This window comes from Heliconius melpomene, chromosome 14 (assembly GCF_056956725.1).
Source record: "Heliconius melpomene rosina isolate 202511_hmr_F chromosome 14, ASM5695672v1, whole genome shotgun sequence".
In the NCBI taxonomy this organism is placed as follows: domain Eukaryota; kingdom Metazoa; phylum Arthropoda; class Insecta; order Lepidoptera; family Nymphalidae; genus Heliconius; species Heliconius melpomene.
The window spans coordinates 7,600,368-7,625,831 of record NC_140402.1 but is presented as its reverse complement, the minus strand read 5'-3'; the positions used below and the strand labels follow the sequence as shown (position 1 = coordinate 7,625,831).

The 25,464-nt window shown below is 34.3% G+C and overlaps 1 protein-coding gene across 1 annotated transcript in view; it reads left to right on the top strand.

Moving 5' to 3' along the window:
* The window catches only part of LOC146532245 (uncharacterized), a 48,506-nt gene that overhangs the window by 11,317 nt on the left and 11,725 nt on the right, over positions 1-25,464 (top strand). The window contains exons 3-6 of the mRNA XM_085197363.1: positions 6,389-6,495; positions 9,634-9,746; positions 11,721-11,916; positions 13,564-13,792. Coding sequence (XP_085053489.1) covers positions 6,479-6,495; positions 9,634-9,746; positions 11,721-11,916; positions 13,564-13,792 — 555 coding nt within the window. The 5' untranslated portion in view covers positions 6,389-6,478. The remainder of the gene's footprint in view (positions 1-6,388; positions 6,496-9,633; positions 9,747-11,720; positions 11,917-13,563; positions 13,793-25,464) is intronic.

Genomic DNA, 25,464 nt, shown 5'->3' with positions numbered 1-25,464 from the left:
CACGCTGTATCCCGCAGGGTAGGTAGAGGGAACTTAGTGTTAAAACACTGCATTTTCTTCTTTCTACTCGATTCAGAGACATTATGCAATTTCTCTCCATTTCACTTAATCTAAACACACTAGGAATCGAGCCCACCACTATCGTATTCCAATCAAACGTGTACTAGTGTGTCAATTGTATAAAGGCTAAATAAAACTAGCTTTTAAGCCTAATATTCTAATCATCTCTTACAATACAAATCTTTATTAATATAGTAAATGTGAAAGTAAGTTTTGTTTGTTCGTTCCACTTTCGCGATTCAACCATTGAAGCACAGCCTATTTAATTTAGCATATAACTTATGTCATTTCGTGTATATCATTATTTAAAAATACACTCGAGATCCATCCCAGTTTCCGCATATTTTTTGAGACATTGGAAAAAAAAACACAAAATTCAAAGCCATACTAAGTTATTTATTAGCCATGAAGGAATGAAAATAATTCCTTTTTCCCGAGTTGGAATCGAACCAACTACTATCGCTTTTAATGTCAACATTACATGTTATAATAATTTTATATGTAAAATATTACAAAACATAATATAAGGTTAAGAGATTTACTCATGCAGACATTAAAGGAATATGACATTGAGAGAAACAAACGAGGCATGTCTGGATTTGTTGTAGATATGCCGAAAACGAATCACATAAATACAATCAGATTTAAGAAATATGGGGGCCTATTTATGTACACACATCCGAGGTCTAATTATTAATATTTTTTTTATCTTTTTTCTATTTTTTTTTATCTTTTTATGCAAAAGGAACTGGGATCCTTGTCTTAAGACACTCGACTCGACATTGGGCATCAGGTTGCGAAACTAAACGCCGGGCTTTACTAAATTAGCAGAGCGAGGAAATGCAAATAATTAATTCCCATGAGTGGAAATCGAACCGCTTTTCCAGGCTGCGCCATAACGGCCTCAATAAAAGAAAAAGAAATTAAATCCGTGAATGCCAATTAATTTTATGAAAGATCTTCACGAATCAGCTTATCGTGAGATATCTAGTAGCCACCATTGTCATTGTCTATGAGACCTTGATAAATTAAAATGTACTACATTGTTCCGAAATTGTTGAGGAATAAAAAGCTCTTTGTTCAATTGTATGAGAATTTAGACTATCCACCGTTCTTGGTATTTAACATGTTTTTTAACAGGAGAGGCGGGGTAGGGAGCACACCTGGAAATCTTGTGTTTAGTTACATTCCATTCCCATTAAGACAGTTATGTCCCCGACTATACACCGAATTGGCAAAACTCAACGCCGCGCTTTGTCACGTTATCACTGCACCACGACTGGCTTCAATTATATAGAAATCCGTCTATCGTGACTTGAATTTGCAGACACGTGCGAGCTGCTCAATAATGTTAAAAAAACATCTTCTTCGTGGCAAAAGATACAATCAAAGATACTGGAAGAAGGTCTCGTAAAAAGCATGAGGACTCCCCGGAGGGTATTTATGTAGAGGTTGATGACAGTGGACGAGGCGAAAGGGGTATGTAGAAACTCCTTTCTCTGTGTCTCCCCTGCTAGTGCTAGTAGTAAGTTAACTACCACAATCATAAACACTGCCTCTCCTATTATAAATAGGGGACATAAAGCTAAGCTGCTGGTGTGACAACTTTCCAGTGTTCAAAATATGGTTAAGTTTGAGCACACCAAGAGAGCCCAACGATTCCCATGCTTCCATTGGAATATCATCAGGTCCCACCGTTTCTCCGTTAACGATACCAACAAACATGATAAATATAAACTTTAACACCGGATAATTCACGAGTCACTTATCGATACATCGCCAACATCACGACCAACTTTGGGTCACAAAGCCAATGGGGTTAGCCATATTGTCCTCCATATTTGGCTATCATGGATTTGAAATATTAAAATGAAGAAGGATTTTTGGGTGCTGTAATGTGAAAATGTCAGATTATCTCATATTATTTGAGGCCGCGTCAGTTCCTTTTGATATTCGGCTTTGAACTGTTCCTTTTTGTTCGTGGGTTGGTCATTCTTGTCACGTTTTTTTTTGTAAGCATTATTTAATTGTGTTACCTTAAATAGTGGCGGGTTGTTGTGGTTTTCTTTTCTGTTTGTTATAATTTAACAGAAACAATAGATAGGTTACTTAAGAAGCTTTTTCAGCATAAAATGTTTTCAGCTTCACGCTTTTGTTTTTAGCTTCACGCTGTATTCCGTATATAGGTAGGAGGGTAGGCAGAGGAAACCAGGTGTTGAAAACTGTCCGCTCTCCACTTTCCGCGGAATTTTTCGGGGCATTGCGTTTTGAGTGGCAGAAGTCATACAATTATTATTATTATTATTATTATATATTCTTTATTGCACAAAAAACAAAATAGAGAAACTTAAGAGAAGAAAAATTTTGTTGACAAGGGTGGGCTTATTTCTAAAAGAAATCTCTTCCAGCCTACCAGTGGAAGTGGATATTTGTGAAACAGCGGGGAGAGTATAGTGCATAACAGAAAAATATTATATTTGAATCTATAAATATAAATATACAATAATATATATATAAACTACAAATACATATATACGCACATATATATTCTATAAAAAAAAAATACATACATAATTATAAATATTATATAAATACATAAATATTATATTATTATGATGAGTTAAATGACAAGAAAAATGAAATGCAATAATTTGAAACTCTGTCAATAATGCAATAATTTGAAACTGTCAATTATATCCCTGCGCCACGACTGGCCTCATAGTGCGTACCAAAAAAAAAATTTATGGCTTTCCACCGAAAAAGTGAGGAGCGGAGTGTCTTAACACTAGGTTCCCTCTACCTGCGAAAAAAACGAAGCTATTTGTAAGCACTAGTACATACATATATCACATATCGTTATATCACGAAACAATTATAAATGATTATGCACCTTTCACTCAACAGCTACGATAGAGGTATAGAGGTGTACTCGTATTATCTCAATCAATTGGAAGTATTAGAATAATTGCATTAAGCTAAGAGGTGTTACTTCGCAACGATCATTATCTCATATGTTCGTGTAATGGCAAACCTGTATAATTACTTATTGTAATAGCTGAAAAAAATTGGTAAAGTGCGAGTCGGACTTGCTTACCAAGGTTTTCGCAGCATTTCAAGAAACAATTTCAGGATTATAGAACAAGAAGAAAGGGGGCATATGCACTCATTTTGCATAAAATAAATAAAACCAAAAGAGGATGGAGGCATGATCGATACAAACTTCTGCAAACTATAATAATGGGAAAAGTCTCTGGGAAAAGGAAAACCGGCGGTAGAAGAAAGTCATGGCTAAGGAAAATCAAGGAATGGACGGAGATTTGATTTGATTCATTTGACTAGGGACAAAACTAAGTATCCGAAGTTGACTGCCAATGTTCACTAGTTGGAGAGGCACATTAAGAAGAGAAGAAGAAAATAACCAAAATATTACTTTAGGTTCACGGGAAAGTATCTTATATAGCAATATCCGTATACATTATGCCCGTATTCTTGTAATAACGTTTACTTTGTTAGACTTGATTTTAAGGCAAAGCACTATCGACCTGCATATTTCAATTAACAATTCTCTACGCGATCTGTAGATAAATGGTATTGACAGACAGGCAGACGGACCCACATAGATATCCTATAACGGTACGGTTTTATTTTTGATGCACGGAACCCTAAAAAGGGCATTTTTTGTACGATATCGATATATCTGAAGTAAATTGTGCTTATTATCTTCTCTTTCTTCAATTCAAGTCTTTTATAAATGTTGGAAATATTAAAGAAACCAGTTTTATTATTTTCTTTTTGGCTTTTATTTTTTTTATATGTGAATACGACTTCTTTATTTCGCTAGCTCTTCAGATTACCTTAACCATGACATATGATCCAATTTATGGAGTATTTACTCACTTTGTTTTTAAGTGCTATATGAATTAGTCAAACACGATATATGCATTATATGTTCAAATATTTGTATAGTCAATTAGATTGCCATTTAGCGATCACCACTACATTTCTTGGTAATAAATATAAGATTTATTTAATGTTAAAATGGACAAATAAGATAATGGAATTTTTAGATAACTTTTTAAATGGGTTTTTTAGTAAGCAGAGGAAGTCTAGTGCTAAGATACTCCGTTTCCCACTTTCTGTTTAATTTTCGTGTCATTGCGGGTTGAGTTGTGGAACTTAATGCCATGCTTATTGTATCAAAACAGAAAGGGAAATAATTTAAATTTAAACATTACCCATTGTAGGGATAGAACCTACAACTATCGTGTTTAAAGTCAGACGGTCTCCTGAGGCGCAGTGATTATACTCTACTTTAGTATTTTCAGAAGAAGGGCGCTATCAATTATGAAAACAATGTTTTTCTTATCGTTTATATTCGTTCATCTTTCACAAGATTGACCTTACCCCCTGTACTTTCTACTTTTAACATTTTAAAATATACTTATAATTTATTAAAGTGGATAAAATTTTCATCCATCATCCACATCGGCCTACCCTAATTCTCGCCACTCCGTCCGGTCCTGCGCCCTTTGAAAAATAAAAAACAAAAAAAAACAATAACAAAAAACAAAAAATAAATAATAATAAATAAATCAATAAATAATTTTTGATAAAATTTTAAAACATTATAATTATCAATAACGATGTATACAAACAATTACTTCTAAAATCAACAAAAAAAACTTATGAAATATGTTAGCTAAACTTTTTAACGCCTATTTGCAGAATTACTTAACGCTATGTGACAGAGCAATGGGGCCGTTGCTTGTTGACATGAATGACATACAGCGTGGTGGTAATACCATGCTAAAATTATATCTTGATGCCGTCATGACGAAGTGGTTATGGGTTCAATTCCCAATCGGAAGAATGAATTATTGTTTATCAGTATTTTCATTTCTTCGCTCTTGGCTCTCGGTACCACTAAAGTTCTCGCGGCATTCAGTGCCGTCACTAAACACGCAACGCCTCGAAAAATCGGCGAAAAGTGGTGAACGGAGTTTTTTAACATTAGATTGTGTGAAAAAAAAAATATAATGAAATAATTTAATCTCTAAATTATCTCTGTTCTATAGTAGTTGACAAATAGGTTAACGTGTAAGATTTAATTGTAGTACATGCCTGGTTGAGCATAATGACAATGCTAGAAGCTTGTAGCGTAGTGATTGCGAAACCTCCTCCGTCTCTCGAGATCAGCTTTGGATTCGAAATTGTTGCATGTAGACATTTAATATGCAATTTCCTATTGCATCCAGCACATAGCAGGGTATTTGTAGAGGGAATCTCGAGTTCAGACACTCCGGTCCCCATTTTCTGCTAAATTCTTGAGGAAGTAATCCCTCCATTTGTTAATTCTTGAGGGAGTAGTCCCTCTAATTAAAAATTAGTATAAATCGTTAAATATAAATTGGTATTGTTTTGAAGTTTTAATTGCAAATTGCAATATCTTACAAGAAATTTAGGAGTAGAAAGTAAACTAAACATTTATAATTAACGTACCTCTAGCAATAAATTGTAATTAATTAACATAAAAATATTACGATAAGCAGAGTATAATTCACTTATATTTGTCTACTTAAGACTTGTTTTCTAAATGAAACATTCTTAGTTGTTTCAAATTTGTAGAAATTACGAAACGGTTACTTAATGGTGTTTACTTAATATTTTTCTAAATGGCATGTTTTTAGGGTTCCGTTCATCAAAAGGTAAAACCGGAATCCTTATCCTGTGTTGTCCATTTGTCGAGACCATTTGATGTATCAAGCTGACATTAATATCGAATATTTAGGTCTATGGTCCGTCGAAGCCTCTAAAAAATCAATCTTTCAAAATCAAAAGGTACAAACAAGTATTTACGCATCGATTTTACTGCATTTTGTATAAAAACGCCGCATAATCAAAAGCTATAGGGGGGAATACTTCCCATGGTAGGTACTGCAGTTATGAAATTTGGCACATAGTGAGGAGTAAGCAAATAAAGGAAAAAATCCAAAATTTATAGGTTTTTCATAGAAAAAAAAAACATTACAAACTTATATTTGTAGTTCATTTCATACAAAATGAGTGCGTATGCCCGCAAATTTAAGTTTGTCGTTTTGTAAGATATATTTTCCGTTGATAGGATCTATTGCTATGGAAGATGGAAAAGACAATAAGTACCTACATTAGGCTGTTCTCCACTCTGTGATCACTTCTATTGATATAGAAATGTTTGCTCTTTATCAGGAAACATCAATAAGACCTCAAGATATAAAAATAACAAATCATAGCAATTATATACTTCAATATGTGTTAGATTTTGATATAATTTGTTACATCTTTGTTTCAGAGTGGAGGGCGCCGCGAGAGTGAGGCGGGAGGTTGCGCGTGCGTCCCTCCCGCACCCGCGCCGCCCCACCCTCTGCGCGCCCTCGATGACATGCCTCCGGTGCTCAGGTACTAAAATAATTAATGAGCTTTACGCTGTATTCTGCACACAGCGGGGTAGGCAGAGAGAACATAGTGATAAGACACTCTGTTCCTCAAAATCCACCGAGTTTTTTGAGCCTTTGCCTGTGTTGAGTGGAGGAACCCACAACCGTCGCGTTACAGTTACACCTACCGTCGCTAAGCGACCGTTGCTAAGCAACGATTTGCAAAGTTTGTTGTTAGAAAACGTCACCCAAAATGATCTTGCTTAACGCATCTCTCTATTGAAAACTGAAAATCTATATCTATAAAATCGAAAGGTCACTCACTCATTACGAAATCTCAGAAACTACATGTGCTAGGAATCTCAAATTTTGCATAGAAGTTACTTATAGGACGTAGGTGCTCGCTAAGACGGGAATTTGCAATATTCGACTTCTAAGGGGTTGTTTTTGGGGTCGAAAGTTTGTATGAAACTTCGTTACTACAAATGTTAGGAGTCTCAAATTTTGCATAGACATCACTAGGACGTAGTCATGGAGACAGAAATTAATAATAACATAGTTCACGCGGGTGTAACCGCGAGGGGGCCGCTAGTAATTACATAAATATATTTAATAAATATTCGTATAGTTCAAGCGGGCGAAGCCGCTGGCGGTTGCTAGTATGATCTATAAATACATCTACAATACACCATAATTTCCAACTAATATTACAATAAGTTTAATAATATTTGACTAGACCCCATAGAAGCCATAACGAGCATATTGTAAACTGTGGTAACGTCAGGTATTGCGAAATATGCCGTTGTATAATAGAAAGGTATGTTGGGTTATGACACTTCCTTATTACTAGGACTTGTTTTTGTTTAAACGTATATATAAGTATAATAAAATTTTTTAGTAGTTTATTATGCCTATTTCTTACTATTGAAAAAGTGGTACTTATGTTGTTTTTTCAATTATTTTCAATTAGGCCCGCTCGCGGTTTCACCCGCGTGAACTATGTTATTATTAATTTCTGTCTCCATGACTACGTCCTAGTTACGTCTATGCAAAAGATAGACTAGATTGAGATAGATTGAGACTCCTAGCATTTGTTGTAACGAAGTTTCATACAAACTTTTGACGAATATTGCAAATTCCCGTCTTAGCGAGCACCTACGTCCTATAAGTAACTCCTATGCAAAATTTGAGATTCCTAGCACTTGTACTTTCTGAGATTTCGTGATGAGTGAGTGACCTTTCGATTTTATATATATAGATGAAATTTATGTTAATATGGAAAATATAAGGCTGTCAGTCTTGAGGCCGTGCTGGCCTAGGGGCACTAGCATGTGACGGTAAACGCGACCACCCACAACCTAGTGGGTTCGATTCTCACTTCAGAAAATGAAAAATTGACTATTTTTATTTCTTCGCTCTGGTAACGAACCAAAGCGCGGCGTTCAACTTCACTTCACTCACCACGCAATGCCTCCAGAATTTTAGGTACGAAACGAAAGTGTCTTAATGGAACGGAGTGTGTTAACATTAGGTTCCAAGGTTCCGTCTGCCTACCCATGTGCGTTAAGCTAAAAACATAATCACAGGAAGCAATTTACATTTTCTATTACATAAATTGCATAAGCTATCAACAAAATAGAAAGAAAAGAACAAACAATAGTACAAACAGCGTGGAATTTACTGATTCATTGAAGAATAACTTTGAAATTGGCTGTAATTCTCAAAAACTTATTGAACCTTGTACCTCAGTAATAAGGGTGATATTTGAATAACAAAAACGTTAGCAACAAACCAGTTGTAAGGTCAACGACTTGACAATGACTTCGAAGCAATTTCGCATGCTTCGTGCGTATCTAGATTTAGTTGATTGTGGAAAATACCTTTTTACGTCAAATACTATCTGATATTCGTGTGATTCCTCACGCATTTTACTTCGAAAAGAGGTGTTTTGCTGGAGGTTGGCTAATAAAGTTTAAGAACTATTTCAATACAAATAAAAGAATATATAACTACAGTAGCAACTCGGTTATCCGGACTAATAGTTGTCGTTAGTCTTTCGGATAATCGAAAATCCGTATAAAAAGCAATGGAAACGTATTATTTGCGTATTTTAAGCTACAAGCTGGAATAGAGTAGAGAACCTGTGTACGGTACCTGGAGACCTAGTGTTAAGACACTCCGTTCCCATTAAGACACTTCCGTTCCCCAATTTCCGTCGAATTCTGGAGGCATTGCGTGTTGAGGTGGCGGCATTGAGTGGAAGAACTTAATGCCTTCCTGTCTCATTGTTTCTTCAATATTTACCATCAGCCAACAGTACTGTTCGAATTGTGCGTAACTCATCAAAGAAATAAACAAATAGATACCAAATATAAAAAATATATAAAAAAATCATAGCTGATGATGTAACCTACATTTGCAGAAACTACAGCATTACATAACTGAAGATAAAATACATATTATTAACATTTATTCATATTTCGAACCTGCATCTACCCTTAAAGAAAGCACCCCAGCTTCTAAGCAGCAGGTACCCCACAGATAAGTAATACATCATAGCTAAAGCATTGTGCAAAACGAATTACAAGTGCATTAGACAGGTGTTTGCAAAATAAAATTATGTATGCGGCGCGTGTAGTAGATGCGATCAGGGTTCCTTTATGGTTATTTGATTGTATCAGCCTGTCGTTATAGCTTTATTTGAACTGACTGATGATGCAGTTTTAACCGACTTTGGAGAATAATTATTAGAGCTTGATGCCTGGCTACCCTGCTAAGGATGTGTGACTGTGAAGTTATATGTTACTGCCAAATATGGGAAAGGATTGTCTCAACACTAGTTCGTTCCCCTCTGCTTTGTTGACCGTTTGTGTCTCTTTCTATAAACTTATTTTTACCAAATAAGCCATTTTTAGATTTATTGAAAATGTTGAGGCAAAGCGCGCAGAAGAACAAATTGCGATTTTAAGCTCCGCTACTCAACTCGTAATGTCTCAAAAATTGAGAGCAGGCAACAGAGTTTCTTAGCACTAGATTCCCTCTGCTTAACCTGCTATAAGCGGGATACAGCGTGAAACTATTGTCATTAAATCCAATGGTAATAAGTATTCTTATTTCAATTCCAATATTATAAAATTCTCAAATCCATCCGTTTCCACAGGTCAAACCCTCTATACACGGAGGAGGAGGAGCAAGAGGTAGTGATCATAGTGGACGAGGACGTTCCTGAGGACGCAGACCGCGTCCCCCGTAGAGCTCCATCCACATCATCTGGTAAAATCTGTTTATTATATATTTTAATAAATAATAATTGTTTTTTTAAATGTTCACAATTTTTGTTGATATTATTTCTGTACGAATATATTAATAATTTTCAACAAACATAATTATGTGTTACAATTTTTAACCGACTTCTGTAAGGAAAGGAGGTTATCAATTCGACTGTATTTTTATTTATTTTTTACAATTTTTTATTTTATACTTTTACAACAAATATAAATAATTTACCAATTAAATTAAATGAGTTTCTTTAATACTTTTTTTAGTTACGCCTTACTTACACGCAATACAAAAATCTAAATAATTATAATTATTCTTATGGCACCTTTACCTAGAGTCAGAGCCGACCCCTAGTTCTCTCTCTATATTCTTGAAAGATCATTAATTTTAATTCTGTAACTTGAACTGTTGATCTATGCTTGATTAATTATAATCGAAACAACTTTCCGTTCTGAAGCTTCATAATTAATTATATAGACAAATTCTCATGAAACAGTCGCACACAATACAAAAAATAATTAGAAATGGCATTTGTAGCGCCATTGAGAAATATTTGACTAACATTTTAAATAAGAGATGATTGTACATTAAATAAGTCATACAATATAAAATATTTGAAGAATAAGTGTAAAGAATGGAGAAGACAGAGATTGATTATTAGCTTATGTCAACATACCCTGGATAGTAAAATAATAAAATTACTGCAAAAATATCCTCGGCTTTGAGCTTTTATTTTACGATTTTAAAGGGTTGGAACCAATAAAACAGTCATTTCGTATATTTTTTTCTAACTTCACGCCATATTTTACACATAGGGTAGGCAGAGGGAACCTGGGAATCTTAAAACATTTCCGTTCCCCATTTTCCGCAGATATTCTGAAGGCATTGCGTGTCGAGTGGCGGAACCAAATGCTTTGCCCCGACTACAGTGTGAAGAAATGAAAATATTAAATCTTTCAGTTCCTCGAGTGGAAATCGAACCCATAACCTGTCACGTTTAGTCAAAGAATAACCTTCTATAAATGATAAAATAAACGAATTTTAAATTAATCTGAATACATGCATAATTTAGCAAGACTGTTTTTATTTATGCAATAATGTATTGCTTTACATAGCACGGAAGGCGGTAAATTACCTTAAAATTAAATTTTGTGTGTCTACTACCGCCAGTTAATTAATGCTTTTGAAGTTTAATTAGTTAACTTTAACTTTGAAGGTAATAATTCGACATTTGTAATTAGTTTAGCTATATCTTTAACTAGCGGCCCGCTCGCGGTTTCACCCGCGTGAACTATGTTATTATTAATTTCTGTCTCCATGACTACGTCCTAGTGACGTCTATGCAAAATTTGAGACTCCTAGCATTTGTAGTGACGAAGTTTCATACAAACTTTCGACCCCAAAAACAACCCCTTAGAAGTCGAATATTGCAAATTCCCGTCTTAGCGAGCACCTACCTCCTATAAGTAACTCCTATGCAAAATTTGAGATTCCCTAGCACTTGTAGTTTCTGAGATTTTGTGATGAGTGAGTGACCTTTCGATTTTATATATATAGATATATAGATATCTAGTATAATACAAAGTGTGACTATAAACGCGACTAGTTGTGGGTTCGATTCCCACTCGAGGAAATACTTATTTAAACTTATATTTATATTTCTGCCCTCTGGTTTCGAGGTAAAGCGCGGCGTTGGGTTCCGCCACTAAACACGCAATTCCTCGAGGATTCCTCGAGGATTCCTCCAGCGGGAAGTGGGAAACAGAATGTAATAATACTCGGTGTCCTACTTCTCCTCCTTGGTAGCTTCCTTTAATTACAATACTGACATTTATATATAACTTGACGTTTCAAAAATACTTACAACTACCAGTACCTACGTAACTGAATATAGAATATTTTGACTTTGATTAATAATTGAAATAATAATAAAATTTATAATTGAAATAAACATATTTCTGATGTTAGGTTACGGCAGCGGCGGTGGCAGCCATGGCCGGGTGTCACCAAATTTACCAAAGAGTGAGCACTTCGAAGAGCCGCACCAGCTCTCCGATTCAGATAAGAATGGATCTCAAAGCACTTCGGACTCTGACGGAAGCCCGTCCTGTACGCTGTCGAGGAGTTTGAAAGAGGATATACGAGCTTGCTTAGGAGGATGCAGGTTAGATTATATTGGCTTTATCTAAAGAGAGAGAGAGAGAGAGAGAGTTCTTTTTTTCACAGATACACCTACGTTTTGAGTAGCAGAAACCAACAAGATGTCTTGTCGTCGCTTGAAACGATAACGAATATTTCTTTGTACACTAGAAAATTGAACTTATAACTGTTGTATGTAACTTTTAGCTTGTAATGGCAGTGCTTTTTAACTTTAATAGAATTCCAGAGACTGTGCCAAGAAATACTAAAACTATTTTATACTATTTTACATCTACGTATTTCTTACACGTTTTGTTATATTTTGTAATTTTACGAGGTCGAAATGAATGCCAAAGAAAGTTTTTAAAGTTTTAATTTGTTGAGGCTGGTCGTGGCGCTGGGTCACAAGTGTGTGACTGTTAACGCGACTGGTTGTGGGAACGGAGTGTTTTAACACTAGGTTCCCTCTGCCTACCTACATACAGCGTGAAGCTGATTTAATATTTTCAATTTATTAATACAATAATATACGAGTATATATTTATATCGGTTTGTACCGCTTTAAGCTTGCAAGTATGCCACATTATATATATATTCATTTCAAAGGGCCCCATAGTAAGTAAGAGAAAGGTATATGAGAATAAAAAGGGGTAAAAAATATTTCAAGGTAAAGGAAGCAGATCGAGAGTGAACCTACATATTGTTTCAATTCAAGGATATAAGTGTCCTGACATATTTTTTAAAGAGCATATATGGTGCTTGGCATATAAAAAAATCCTGTTCACCTTTTGTTGGAAAAAAGTAGTGCTTATATAAAAGTAAAATTTAAAAATAGCCTCCTATAGTTATTAGCCTATTTATAGATATTGCTATTTATAGTGTTGTCAAACCAGATATGAAATTGACATTATACAAATATGCATATAAATGGGAACCATATTTTTTTTTCGTACTTTATTTTGATATTATTGTATATTACCTATATAAATAATTTTTGATTAAAAAAAAGGACAGAAACATCGTGTAAATCTTAAATGATTATACTCGTACTATTTGGAACAGCTGTTAATAATTTATACAAACATAAAAAGAAACTTAAGATATTTTTTATCTCAGGACATATGTTTGGACTTAGCGCTTGCAGGGCTGAACTGCAAAATATCAGAAAAATATTATACTGAACAGTTCTTAATTATTATATAAGACTAGCGGCACGCTCGCGGTTTCACCCGCGTGAACTATGTTATTATTAATTTCTGTCTCCATGGCTACGGCCTAGTGACGTCTATGCAAAATTTGAGACTCCTAGCATTTGTAGTAACAAAGTTTCATACAAACTTTCGACCCCAAAAACAACCCCTTAGAAGTCGAATATTGCAAATTCCCGTCTTAGCGAGCACCTACGTCCTATAAATAACTCCTATGCAAAATTTGAGATTCCTAGCACATGTAGTTTCTGAGATTTCGTGATGAGTGAGTGACCTTTCGATTTTATATATATAGATAATAGATAATATAACTGTTTGAAAACATATAAAAAAATTAAACGTAATGACACTTGAACTCGATTCTCTTGGAAACCATCCAAGCGCTCTAACCACTAAGCTATACGTTCTAATCAAGCCTTGTAATTCTTATACGCTTATTACAATTATTTTTTATATTATTATAGGGAATACACAGAAAAACCTCCAATAAGATGGGAGAAGGACGTCGGGCACGTAGTGGAAGCAGCTATCAGAGGAGCTGGTGGTATAAACGCAGCTCGAGCTCGTCTCCACGCTGCCTTGCTCGCCCTTCACGAACCGCAAGTCAATAGAGGACCTAGTCTACCCTACTGTGGTCCTGGAGTCAGGCCAGGAGACGTGACTATGATGCCGAAGAATGAATTGTCTTTACTGGTAGGTGTTACATTTTTATTATATACTATATTTTCTTTTCTTCTTTTTGGTATAATCTACATACTTCTTTCATATGATTGTAGAAAAAAATATTTATTTCTAAGTTTTATTTTATAGATATTTCGTACTTGATGCCGGAACCGTATTCTTTATCTAACCCAACTAACAAAACAAAAATATTTAATAAACATAAATATTGGGTATAGTGGGTTTGAACCCCAAGCCAGTTTAACCAAGGTTTTCTTAAACACATCACAGCTTCTTGTTATTCTTGTCCATCATGACTGATGATCGTGGTTGGAGGTTGTCTTACGACCATGAAAGTATTCCTTCTATCAGTTGCGATCCATTGCGCACCTCACCACCTCGTGGAATTTGTGAGGGAGATTCCCGTTCTATACCATTATTATAATAAAAATTTTATATGAATATATCGTAATAAATCATCACACTCTATTTACCAAGAAGAATACAATGAGTTAATAATAATGTTACGAAATATACGAGATCCTATCTTATTTGCTAGAACTACTGGATGCACTGATGCTCATCTTAATTACTTGTAATTGCTGCACAGATTCCTTTGTTTCTGTTTCTTGTTAATTGATATAAAGATTTTTTTTATGTATTGATAATTTTTTCTCTTCTTTTTGTTATCAACCAATTTCCTATCGAAGGATAAGTAAGGGTAATCCCAAACTTCTACTTCGATGTATAAAGTCTACTAATTACTTTCATATCTTAGCACAACTATATAAAGTTACTTGAAGTCATCTTTTTTAGCTTCATCCTGAATTCCCTCTACCTGCCCTTCTAGGATAAGTAGAGGGAAACTGGGAACCTCGTGTTCCCATTTAGACGCTTTCGTTCCCCATTTTCCACCAAACTCTGGAGCCTCCACTCCAGAGTCTCCTATAACGCCACTCTTCTCATTACCAGAGCGACGAAATTACGTATTAAATATTTAATTTTTTTGAGTGGGAATTAAACTTTTTGCCCTTGAAATCAAAATAAATAGTTAGTTTATCTTATAAATAATAATATAATAAAAAATAGAATTGAAAAGTAAAGTGCTAACAATCTAGACCTGTCCAAACAAGTGATTACGCTTGGAACCCACGCTTAATGTCAATCAAATGAAGAGTACTTGATGTAGACGGACATATGTATCGATGCTTGGATAAATATTGTTGATATTGTAAAGCTAGCAAGCGTTTTTTTAGTTTCACGCTGTTTCTCGCTTATAGCGGGATAGGAAGGGAAAACCTAGTGTTAAGGCACTACGTTCACTTCTTTCCATTGAATTTTCAATACGTGTTCAAGCGGAACTCAACGCAGCGCTTTGCTTTGAAAATTTTAAATAATTCGTTCCTGTGGCTAGGAATCGAACCTACAACGGTAGTGTTTACATTCATACGCTTTAACCATTGCGCCACTACGGCTTCTTGATGGCATTATCAGCTTCACGCTGTATCCCGCACAAAGCAGGGTAGGCAGTGGGAACCTATTGCAAAGACATTCTGTTCCTCGCTTTCCGACGATTGATTATACATTGCGTGTTGAACGGGACTGCGCTTTCCTTTGTTTTATGAAAGTACTAAATAGTTCCTTCCCCCGAGTGGAGATCGAACCCACAATCGGCAATTTAACAGTCATATACTTGTGCCACTGCGCCATTACGGTTTCCTTGTATTATTATTATAAAGTAATTGTTACTTTGTATGGAATATTAATGTAATGAGTGGCGTCATGTAGTTACTTAGTCACGACAATAGGATGAGTGACAGTTGATTTATACATATTTATTTTATGTGAACCTGAATGTGTTAAAAGTATTTTTTTTTATTTTATTTCCCTTTTTTCCTTTCCTCTTTCGCTGTATCTCGCTTAAAACAGGATCGGCAGAGGGAACCTAATATTATGACACTTTGCTCTCCACTGTTCGCCCAATTTTTGAGACATTGCATGTTGAATACTAGAATTCAATGCTGCGCTTCATTTCCTAACAGAGCGGAAGTAAATTATCTCTGAGCGAGAATCAAACCCACAACTTTCAAGTATAATGTCAGATGCTGTGCCGGCTTAAACAATTGAAAGCTCATCTTTCTTATTTAGCAGAGATGGGTTACTAAGTAATAGACTCTTATTTCGAATTAGTATATGAAAATATTAAAAACATTTTCATTTTAGGTATTTTCAACTTTTTTTCTTGATACAGGAATCGACTATATTATATTGACGAACTCGTTGCAATCGCTTGTACGGTGTAGCTTCTAAGCTAGGCTACGATGAATCTAATGAAAAGTTGAGGAAAATATGTAAATAAGGGTAAAAGGCCATGACTTGCTAAAGTACTTTTATGTACTATGCATATAAGAATTCGCACTGTACATATAAGGGGCCCCCCCCCTTGTGGGGATAACCAGAATTGTGATATTTTATTTTAAATTCTTCCAAATGACATTATCAAAGATTATTTATTTATACATCAAATATTTAAGTTTAAGGTAAAATAAACTAACAAACCGATTGCTTTGCCAAATTTAGCTTTGTGACCTTAGCTACTACATTAATAACGTGAATCGATTTTGTAATGCACATTTTTATAATTGAAAATCGATTACTGAAGTAGTAGATTAAAAATGTCATAAGATAGTCTATTTTTAATTGCTCGCTGTATCCTGCATGTAGCAAAATAGTACAGAGAACTAAGACACTGCGTTCTTCACCTTCCGTTTAAATTCGACTCATTGGGGAACTTAACGCCGCACGTTGTCTTAAGATAATGGGGAAATGAAGGTGAGTGTAATGGAATTGAATGCGGATCGCGAAAATATTATTGTTTTATTTCCCCGAGTGGGAATTGAACTCACAACAGTCCCTAGATTCTGCGCCGCGACTGGCGTATAAAAAAAAATAATGAAATCTAATTATAAAATACACATTAACACTTATATTTTTAATAATCTATATATATAAAATCGAAAGGTCACTCACTCATCACGAAATCTCAGAAACTACAAGTGCTAGGAATCTCAAATTTTGCATAAGAGTTATTTATAGGAAGTAGGTGCACGCTTAGACGGGAATTTGCAATATTCGACTTCTAAGGGGTTGTTTTTGGGATTGAAAGTTTGTACGAAACTTCGTTACTACAATTCAAATTTTGCGTGGACGTCATTTATAGGACGTAGGTACTCATGGAGACAGAAATTAATAATAACGTAGTTCACGCAGGCGAAGCCGCGGGCGGGCCACTAGTATTATATATAAATAAATATTATATTATTTAACATTGTGGTTGATGCAAGATTCTAAGCATTGTCATACAAATTTTACGCGTCCGCTAGCGATTATTGATTGTAAGATTTCAAGGTGGTCATTGATTTTGTATTTTATTTGCATTTTCAAATAGCAACATTTTAAATGTCATGATTATTATACAGTTAAGTGGAGTGTGTCAGTCAGTCACTGAAGTATATACTTGAATATATTACATATATATTATGTAGGATATTATTTAAATGTAATCTTGAAGTTAATATTTATTTGAACATCGTTCTGTTAATAGTTTTACATTTTTTATAATATTTGGCCTTAGCGGGTATATTTGATTTGAATTTTAAAATTTTTAGCTAATGTTTATAACTTTTGTCGATTTTTTTTAACAAAAAGTACCATCGATTCACAATTATCGTTCTTTATAAGTTCTTGAAATAATATATTTAGATATAACATAGTTGGAGTGGGGACAATGACTTAAGAGTAAAACGTAAGGACTTTTAACGCCTATCTATTAAAAAGCGTGAAGCTGAAAAAAAACCTTAATTACGTAAAAAAAATACAATTAGATTTTTTAGTTTTTGTATATTTTTTATCCTAATACAACTACAAATTACAACGAAAACCTAAAAAAAATCGCCGGACTAAAGAATCCCTACACTAAGTTCCCAATAATATCATAATAAACAATTGCCTTACTAGAGCGAGGAAATTAAATTATTAAATATTCCATTCCCCCAAGTGAGAATTGAACCCACAACCGTCACTTACAGTCCCTGCGCTACGACGGCTTCTGTACATTTGTTTTTAATTTACCCTCATGTATTTCACTCAATATAATATTGACGAAGTGTTTAGTGCTAGACTGTCACGACAAATAACTGTAATTAAAGAACTCAACCCTCTCACGGCGAGCGGCAGTTGGCAGTACAATACATAAGGTGTTTGGAAATTCAAATCAATCAGAGGAAAAATATATATTTCGTATATATAGGTACCTACGGGTATTTAATTGCGATAATTAAGAAAGGAGAAACGACCTCACTATACTTCAGCGATTCTAGAGGTACAATTATTAACATGAAGGTCCAACTACCCCTCCAGCCAACTCGTAGATGAATATGCCTTGCGGTGACACCATTTGGGGAAAATGGGCAAGTCCACAAGATCTTTTATCACTAGTTAGGGTAAAGCTGTCTTTAAAGTTTTTTTTTACAATTACCACAAAGACTATTCGTCCGTGCCTGTTTTGATCCTGTAGTTTTCGCAATTAAGTTGTTGACTGAATGTGAAGGTATGTCTTGTCTTCGTAAAATGATGTCTTCCTCAATGTCACATGGTTGTTTGGTATTTTTTACAAAATATAGAATTTTTATTTCTAAGTATTATATAGATGATTAAGATCGATGTAGTGTTGCCTTATAAAAATAATTTTAAAAAATATACTTAATTTACCAGCTCCAGTATAATCCTAATATCATTCTGCAACATCATAAAAACAACACTACTGTTGTAGCGTCATCTAAAAACAACAATTTAAGTCAACAACACAAATTACATATAATTTTCTTGTCGACTGTCCACACGTTATGTCTTCATTGTGGACACGAAATTTACCATCGTAAAAAGTGTTTGAACGTTTTCAATTACTTGCCAAGTGGGTCATTGCTGTCGGCACGCGTGGTTATAATGGCAATAATGATAATGGTAATGAGAGCTTTGTTCTGCATTTACATCACGACTTCAATTGCTATTCTGCATTAGTGCATATACGTTTTTTTTTTCATTGTTTGTAATAATCCATCATATAATTTGATATCTTGTAAGAGTAAATTTAAAGAAACGTATAAAATAGAGCTGTCATTTTGCCCATAAACTATGGATAATGTGACTAGAAGTCCCGTTTTCCGCTTGTGTGTCCCGGTGTCCTGAAACACGCCACGTGCAAATGTCCCGTTTGAGAAGGTGAAAAATATTCATATATCACAAGGGTAATACAACACGAACAATTCTGTTATAATTTTAAAAATATATCTTATCTTTACAAGAATCAAAAGCAAAAGCCGTTGCGCTTACACATACTTACCAAATGTAGATCTATGCAGCCTTTCATCATCTACAAATAACATTAATTTAGAGTAAATTGAGGCTGACATTTCGTTTTGCTACACAGTTTTATAAAGCGTCACGCCGTATCCCGCACACAGCAGGATAAGCAGAGGGAACTTTATGTTAAGATCCGTTCCCCACTTTCCTCCGAATTTTTGACTCTCAACTCAACTCAATGGCGCTCTAGTTGACTCGTAAAATAAGCAACAAATAACAATTGTAACCAAGATATTATTATTAGTAAGCCCTTTTGTGAAACAGGAGCAAGTGCGTGACTGTACACTCCACAGGTTATGAGTTCGATTCTAACTCGAAGAAATGAAATATGGAATATTTTTATTTCTTCGCTCTGGTGTCGAGGCAAAAGCGCGGCGGAGAGTTCCATCACAAGCAACGCCTCCAGAATTCTGTGAAAAAAGGGGGAGCGGAGTATCTTGGAACTGGACTCCCTTTGCTTACCCTGCTTACCTACAGGTTACACCGTGAAGCTTACAAAATATATTATTATTTATTTGTCCATTCTATAATTATTCCTTATACTCCAATCACTGCGATACATTTGATTGAGCACAAATTGTTCTGATCGCTTTTATCCGCACTTAATCATGATATCGATACTAAAACTGTGCTATCCGGAGTCAAAAAAGAAAAAAAAACGATCCAAATAACCTCACACAACTTTAAACTCTTTTCCCTTAATATAAAGTCTAAATTTAATAAAAAACATAAAAAATTTTTTACAAGCGAAATGCTAACAATCGCAAAATATTTGCAGTTTATTTAAGCAAAATTAGACTTTATTACATTTTAATAAGAGTGCAGGGCGGTGCACATCTTAGTTGTATTTCAATATGCAAAACGCGGTTGCTAAATCCCGCTCTTGAACTACATTCACTCGCAAATGCAGAAACATTTTGTGGTGGTCGGTGGCCGGTGGTCGGTTGGGCAATGGTCGACCAGTTAGATGATTTTGACCACTATTGCGTAGACCATAAATTAGCTGTTTATTTTTTTATTTTTAAGGAATTTAGTATAAGAATAATGTATATTTTTTTTGTGTTTTCTTGTATATATTTTTTTTTAAATACATACATATTATGTGTAATATAAATGTAAAGATATGAGGCTAGTATTAGCGCAAGAGCGCAAGCGTGTAAATACTGTATGTCCACAATGTAAACGCGATAGATTGCGGATTCGATTTCCACTCGAGGAAATTAAATATATATTTTTTTTAATTTTTAATTATTTACGTCTATATTTCCATTTCTTCGTTCTGGTGACGAGGCAATTGAGTTCTACCACTCAACACGCAATGCCTCCAGAATTCAGCAGAAAGTGGGGAACGGAGTGTCTCAACACTATTCCCTCTGCCTACCCTGCTGTGTGCGGGATACAGCGTGAAGCTGATTTAATATACCTATTTCTCTACAAAAAAATATTAAAAAAATATTCAAAACTAGAGGACCCGGACGCGGCTACGCCTGCTTGAACTATAAGAATATTTTCGCGTCGGTCATACTCATACTATGCCGCCCGTAAGCTAGGTCATTTCGAATCAGTGACATCTCCTTAATTATTTATTAGAATGTTATATAGTAAACTATAATTTCAATCTAGATGAAATGCTAAAAGTGACCATTATATTTATTTTCATAAGGATGAATATCAAAATGTCGCGGTAACGGTTGCGTAGCGACGCGACGGTTGTTATTAACATGGCAGAATAAATTGCATGTCAAATTAGAAAGTACTTTAAAATATATTAGTTTATATGTGTAATGTAATGTTATATAGCCTATAGCACTTCTGAAGAATGCAGCTTTCATACAAAACAAAAACATAGTAAATCGAACCAGTAGATCCAGAGATCTTAGCGTTCAAACAAACAAACAAACAAACAAACAAACAAACAAACTCTTCCGCTTTATTATATTAGTATAGATACAACTTACTGAGACTCAAGTCTGATGGCGCCAGTTCTTACTTACTTATGATTTAGTGTGGGTGTCTAATCGAATAGGCGGACTCTTAAATGGATGACTAATACAAACCTATTATAATAATGACTATATTATCAGGCCTTATAAAATTATAGATTTAAAAATATATTATGACCATACAGGCGCAGTAGTATAGTGTTGTAAACGCGATGGTTGTAGGTTCGTTTAGCATTTGGGGAAATTAGAAAAAGAAAGGTAAAAACACCGTTATTTCACTCGCAATGTGTTGAAAATTTGACGGAAATAGTGGGAACTCTGTATCTTTGGACTAGGTTCCCTTTGTATAAAATATAGCGTGAAGATGAAAAAAAAAACGCCATCCTAACGCAGTTGTGGCGTGCCTAATTGAGCGTGATCGTTGTAGGTTCAATCTTTATTGGAACGAGATTTGTTTATAAATATATTATATAATAAACATATCTCTGGTATGTTATTGTTAAATTTTTTTGCTGTGTACGGATATTATTGTGTTTTTATTTTAATTTTCCATGGGTATTTTTTTGATGAAATTTCTGGAGTGGATAAGGACCAATCGTCTCCCCCCACGCTGTTGACCTAACCATACGCAGAATAAAGAATGAAACTAAAATATATATAAAAATATATAGTGAAGATATCTCTATTTATTAAGAAATACCGTCATCCTTTGTTCAACCATAGTCTACAATGATTTATTAAATTATCTCATCCAATTATCTTGCCTGCTATTATTTCATTAATAACTTACTAACATTAATAACGTCTTATATATTATAGTTCATATTTAGTTGTTCTACTATATTCATTTAATAATTAATAATGAATTTAATTTAAAATATAATAAAATGTAATAGAGCCGATGTATAAATTTTACACCAGCAGGTGTAAAATTGAAGGTTGTGGATTCGATTTCCACTCGGGGGAATGATATATTTAACATTTTAAACGAGGTAAAGCGCGACGTTCGGCGAAAAGTGGGAAACAGAGTGTCTCTACTCTTTAGTTAAAAATTCTCTCTGCCTTCCCTTATATGCGTGGGATACAGTGTTAAGCCATAAAAAAAAATATAGTAGGTATTAGACAATCTATTTAAATAATAACGTTCATGCATCGCTAGAACAAATATGTATGAAAGAATATGTTTCTATAATGAATAAAACATAAATATTTAATAACAACTAATATTAACTAAACGCTAATTAATATCTCTGCGTCCTTCTTTTTTAATCTCTCTTCTTCTTCATATAGATATTTTAAAGAACTGTATTCTACTTTAATTTTACAAGAAACAACATTCAGCTACTGTTACTTTCAAATGAATTCTCAACGGAGATAGCAACTGCCTTGCCGCGGGCGCTTGCGCCAGACAACAGTATTTGGTGTAGACTATAGAGGAATTTATGTTAAGTTTATGAGTAATATTAGTCATTATTACTCCTTGGAGGAGGAGTTTTAGAAGCTTTATGCTGTTTATGGCATATCAGGATAGATATAAAACTCTCCGTTCCCCACTTTCTGTCCAATTTTCAAGAGATTGCTCGTAGTTTTGCTTACCAGAGCGAGATAATGAAAATGATTTAAATACAATCATGTTCCAAGTGAGAATTGAATCCAGTTTCCTCGCTTACAGTCCGACTGTTTCACGGCACGATGGCCTCTTTAGGCTCGAGGCTTAACTTGAAACATTTGTAAAGAGGACGGGAGGAGTTATAGTTTTATTGAATAAGCTGAAACCTTACTTTTCAGTAAAGATATAGAAATTATTTATAAATTTACATTCTAATTAGAAAAAAACTGTAATGTAGATTATAAAAATAATAATTATGTACCTAATTGAAGAGGGTAACGTAATAATAGGTATATATAATTTAAAACGTTGATATATCTATCTATATACATACAAATCTAAATTTAATTTCAATATTATCATTTACGTTGTCAACCTGTCGCATATTTGAAATCATACGTAAGTAGAAAACTTAATATCGCGGAAAGTAACCAATAATTACAGAAATAAATGCTACCCCAAGTAGAATTCAAACCCAGAAGCAGTGCATTCAATCAATAAATTTACTTAAATTTGTTATATAAATTTAATATATAGTACATTATATGTGACCGCCATACTGCCTTGCCGCCGGCGGCGTTGCGACATCGCACTGACAGAATTTCTTATATACTCATATAAACATTTTAAGGAAAGTTACCGGGTTTGGAAATAAATATTAAATTTATATCATTCGAGTTGAGCCTTAAGGTTTACTTAGAGTCGTTCTGTATACTAAGATGTTAAGTAAGTTTTATTTTGTTCGAAAATATATTAGACAGTGTTAGCCTTACGACTGACACTACTGACATTTTTATAAAACTCTAGATTCAAAAGTGCTGTAATGATTAATGAATTATGCTAATTACTACGTACGCTCCTGCTTTTTGTACGGAATCCTCGGTAGGCGAGCCTGATTCACGCTTGTCCGATTTTTTAATTATAAGAGACTAGTCGCAAGACGCAAGCGTGTGAACGCTGTCTGCGGTTCAAAACACGGTGTTGAGCTCCGCTGCTCAACACTCAATGTCTCGAGATTTCAGCGTTAGTGTATTAAAAAAACTGACTGGTGTGTCTGAACACTAGGTACCCTCCACAACGCAGACGACTGATAGACAGCAAAATGACAGGATCATCTATTGCTTCAGGAGCCCTGAAATTGTAAAAAATGCAATACATTAAACATTTAATTCAACATTTATATAATTCTTGTTGTCACTTAAATCATTATTAGGAAACATAATGCCTAGACCAGTGTGAGATGTGCATATTAACGTGAATGTAACAAACGAAGGCCGTTCCAGAGAGTGGAGTGGTTGCTGAAGCCTCTTGCTACTCTTCTGGTGGCTACCTTGATGGTTGCCACTCACTGGTGTTAGTTCGTGTAGTCATTTATCTATTGTGATTAATAGTGAAATAGTGTTATGAATTATAGACTGCAACTTTGTATAATTATGTTTAAATGTATATTTCTTTAAGTGGAACACGTAGTACACGCAGCAGGATTGGCAGAGGGAACCTAGTGTTAAGAAACTTCCGTTCCCCATTTCTCGAATTCTTGAGGCATTGCGTGTTGAGTGGCAAAACTCAATGCTACCCTTTGCCAGAGAGAAATGAAAATATTAAATATTTAATTCCTCCGAGTGGAAATCGAACCCATAACCGTTGCAATTACCTCTAAGATTTATATATTTTAATTGTATAATATTACCTTAAAGTAATACCTATATTTCTACTTTACTACTATTCTCAGCTTTATCTCTAAACTGAAGTTTTACAAATAGAGCAACTTCTAAATAATTATTATTGCAAAATAATAAACTGTTTTAAACTTTTAATGGACTTTAATAGTCTATCGTCCAAATATTCACAAGATCACAGATAAGCAAATGTTAGGAATGATTTATTATTATTTGAAGGAATGCTCGTAAAAATGTTGTTTTTATGTTTCATTTTAAATGAACTGCAGGCTTTAATTGATGTTACGAGTAACTCATATCGATTACTAAATATAAGGCTGATTCAGAAAATATAGCGTAGTATAGTCTGCCATAGCTTCTTTTTGTTTTTAATCTGAATCTGTTTACAAAATACTAGCGGCCCGCCCGCGGCTTCGCCTGCATGAACTACGTTATTATTAATTTCTGTCTCCATGAGTACCTACGTCCTATAAGTGACGTCCATGTAAAATTTGAGACTGGTAGCATTTATAGTAACGAAATTTCATACAAACTTTCAACCCCAAAAATAACCCCTTAGGAGTCGAATATTGCAAATTCCCGTCTTAGCGAGCACCTACGTCCTATAAGTAACTATGCAAAATTTGAAAATCCTAGCACATGTAGTTTCTGAGATTTCGTGATGAGTGAGTGACCTTTCGATTTTATATATATAGATGATGAACTCAACGCAAATCAAAGGAAAATTATTTACTTGTAAAATATAAAATTTTAATAATATATAAATAAACATTTCTTATTATATTTTAAAATTTTGCTATGAAACTTAACTTAATGATTGCTATGAATTTGCCTCACACTGTCTTACTTTGTAGTGACATTTACTCGTACATTCAAACTATGGTGCAAAAGTAATTAATAAATTGAAAAATAATGGTTTCTATTTAAAATAGTTCTTATCTTAATCTAGTGGTACAACACTATATTTTTCACTTTTATGGCATTCACATTCTTAAATATTTATTATATAAAATTTCCATAACAGTTTCACGCTATACAATTAATTCACAGTAA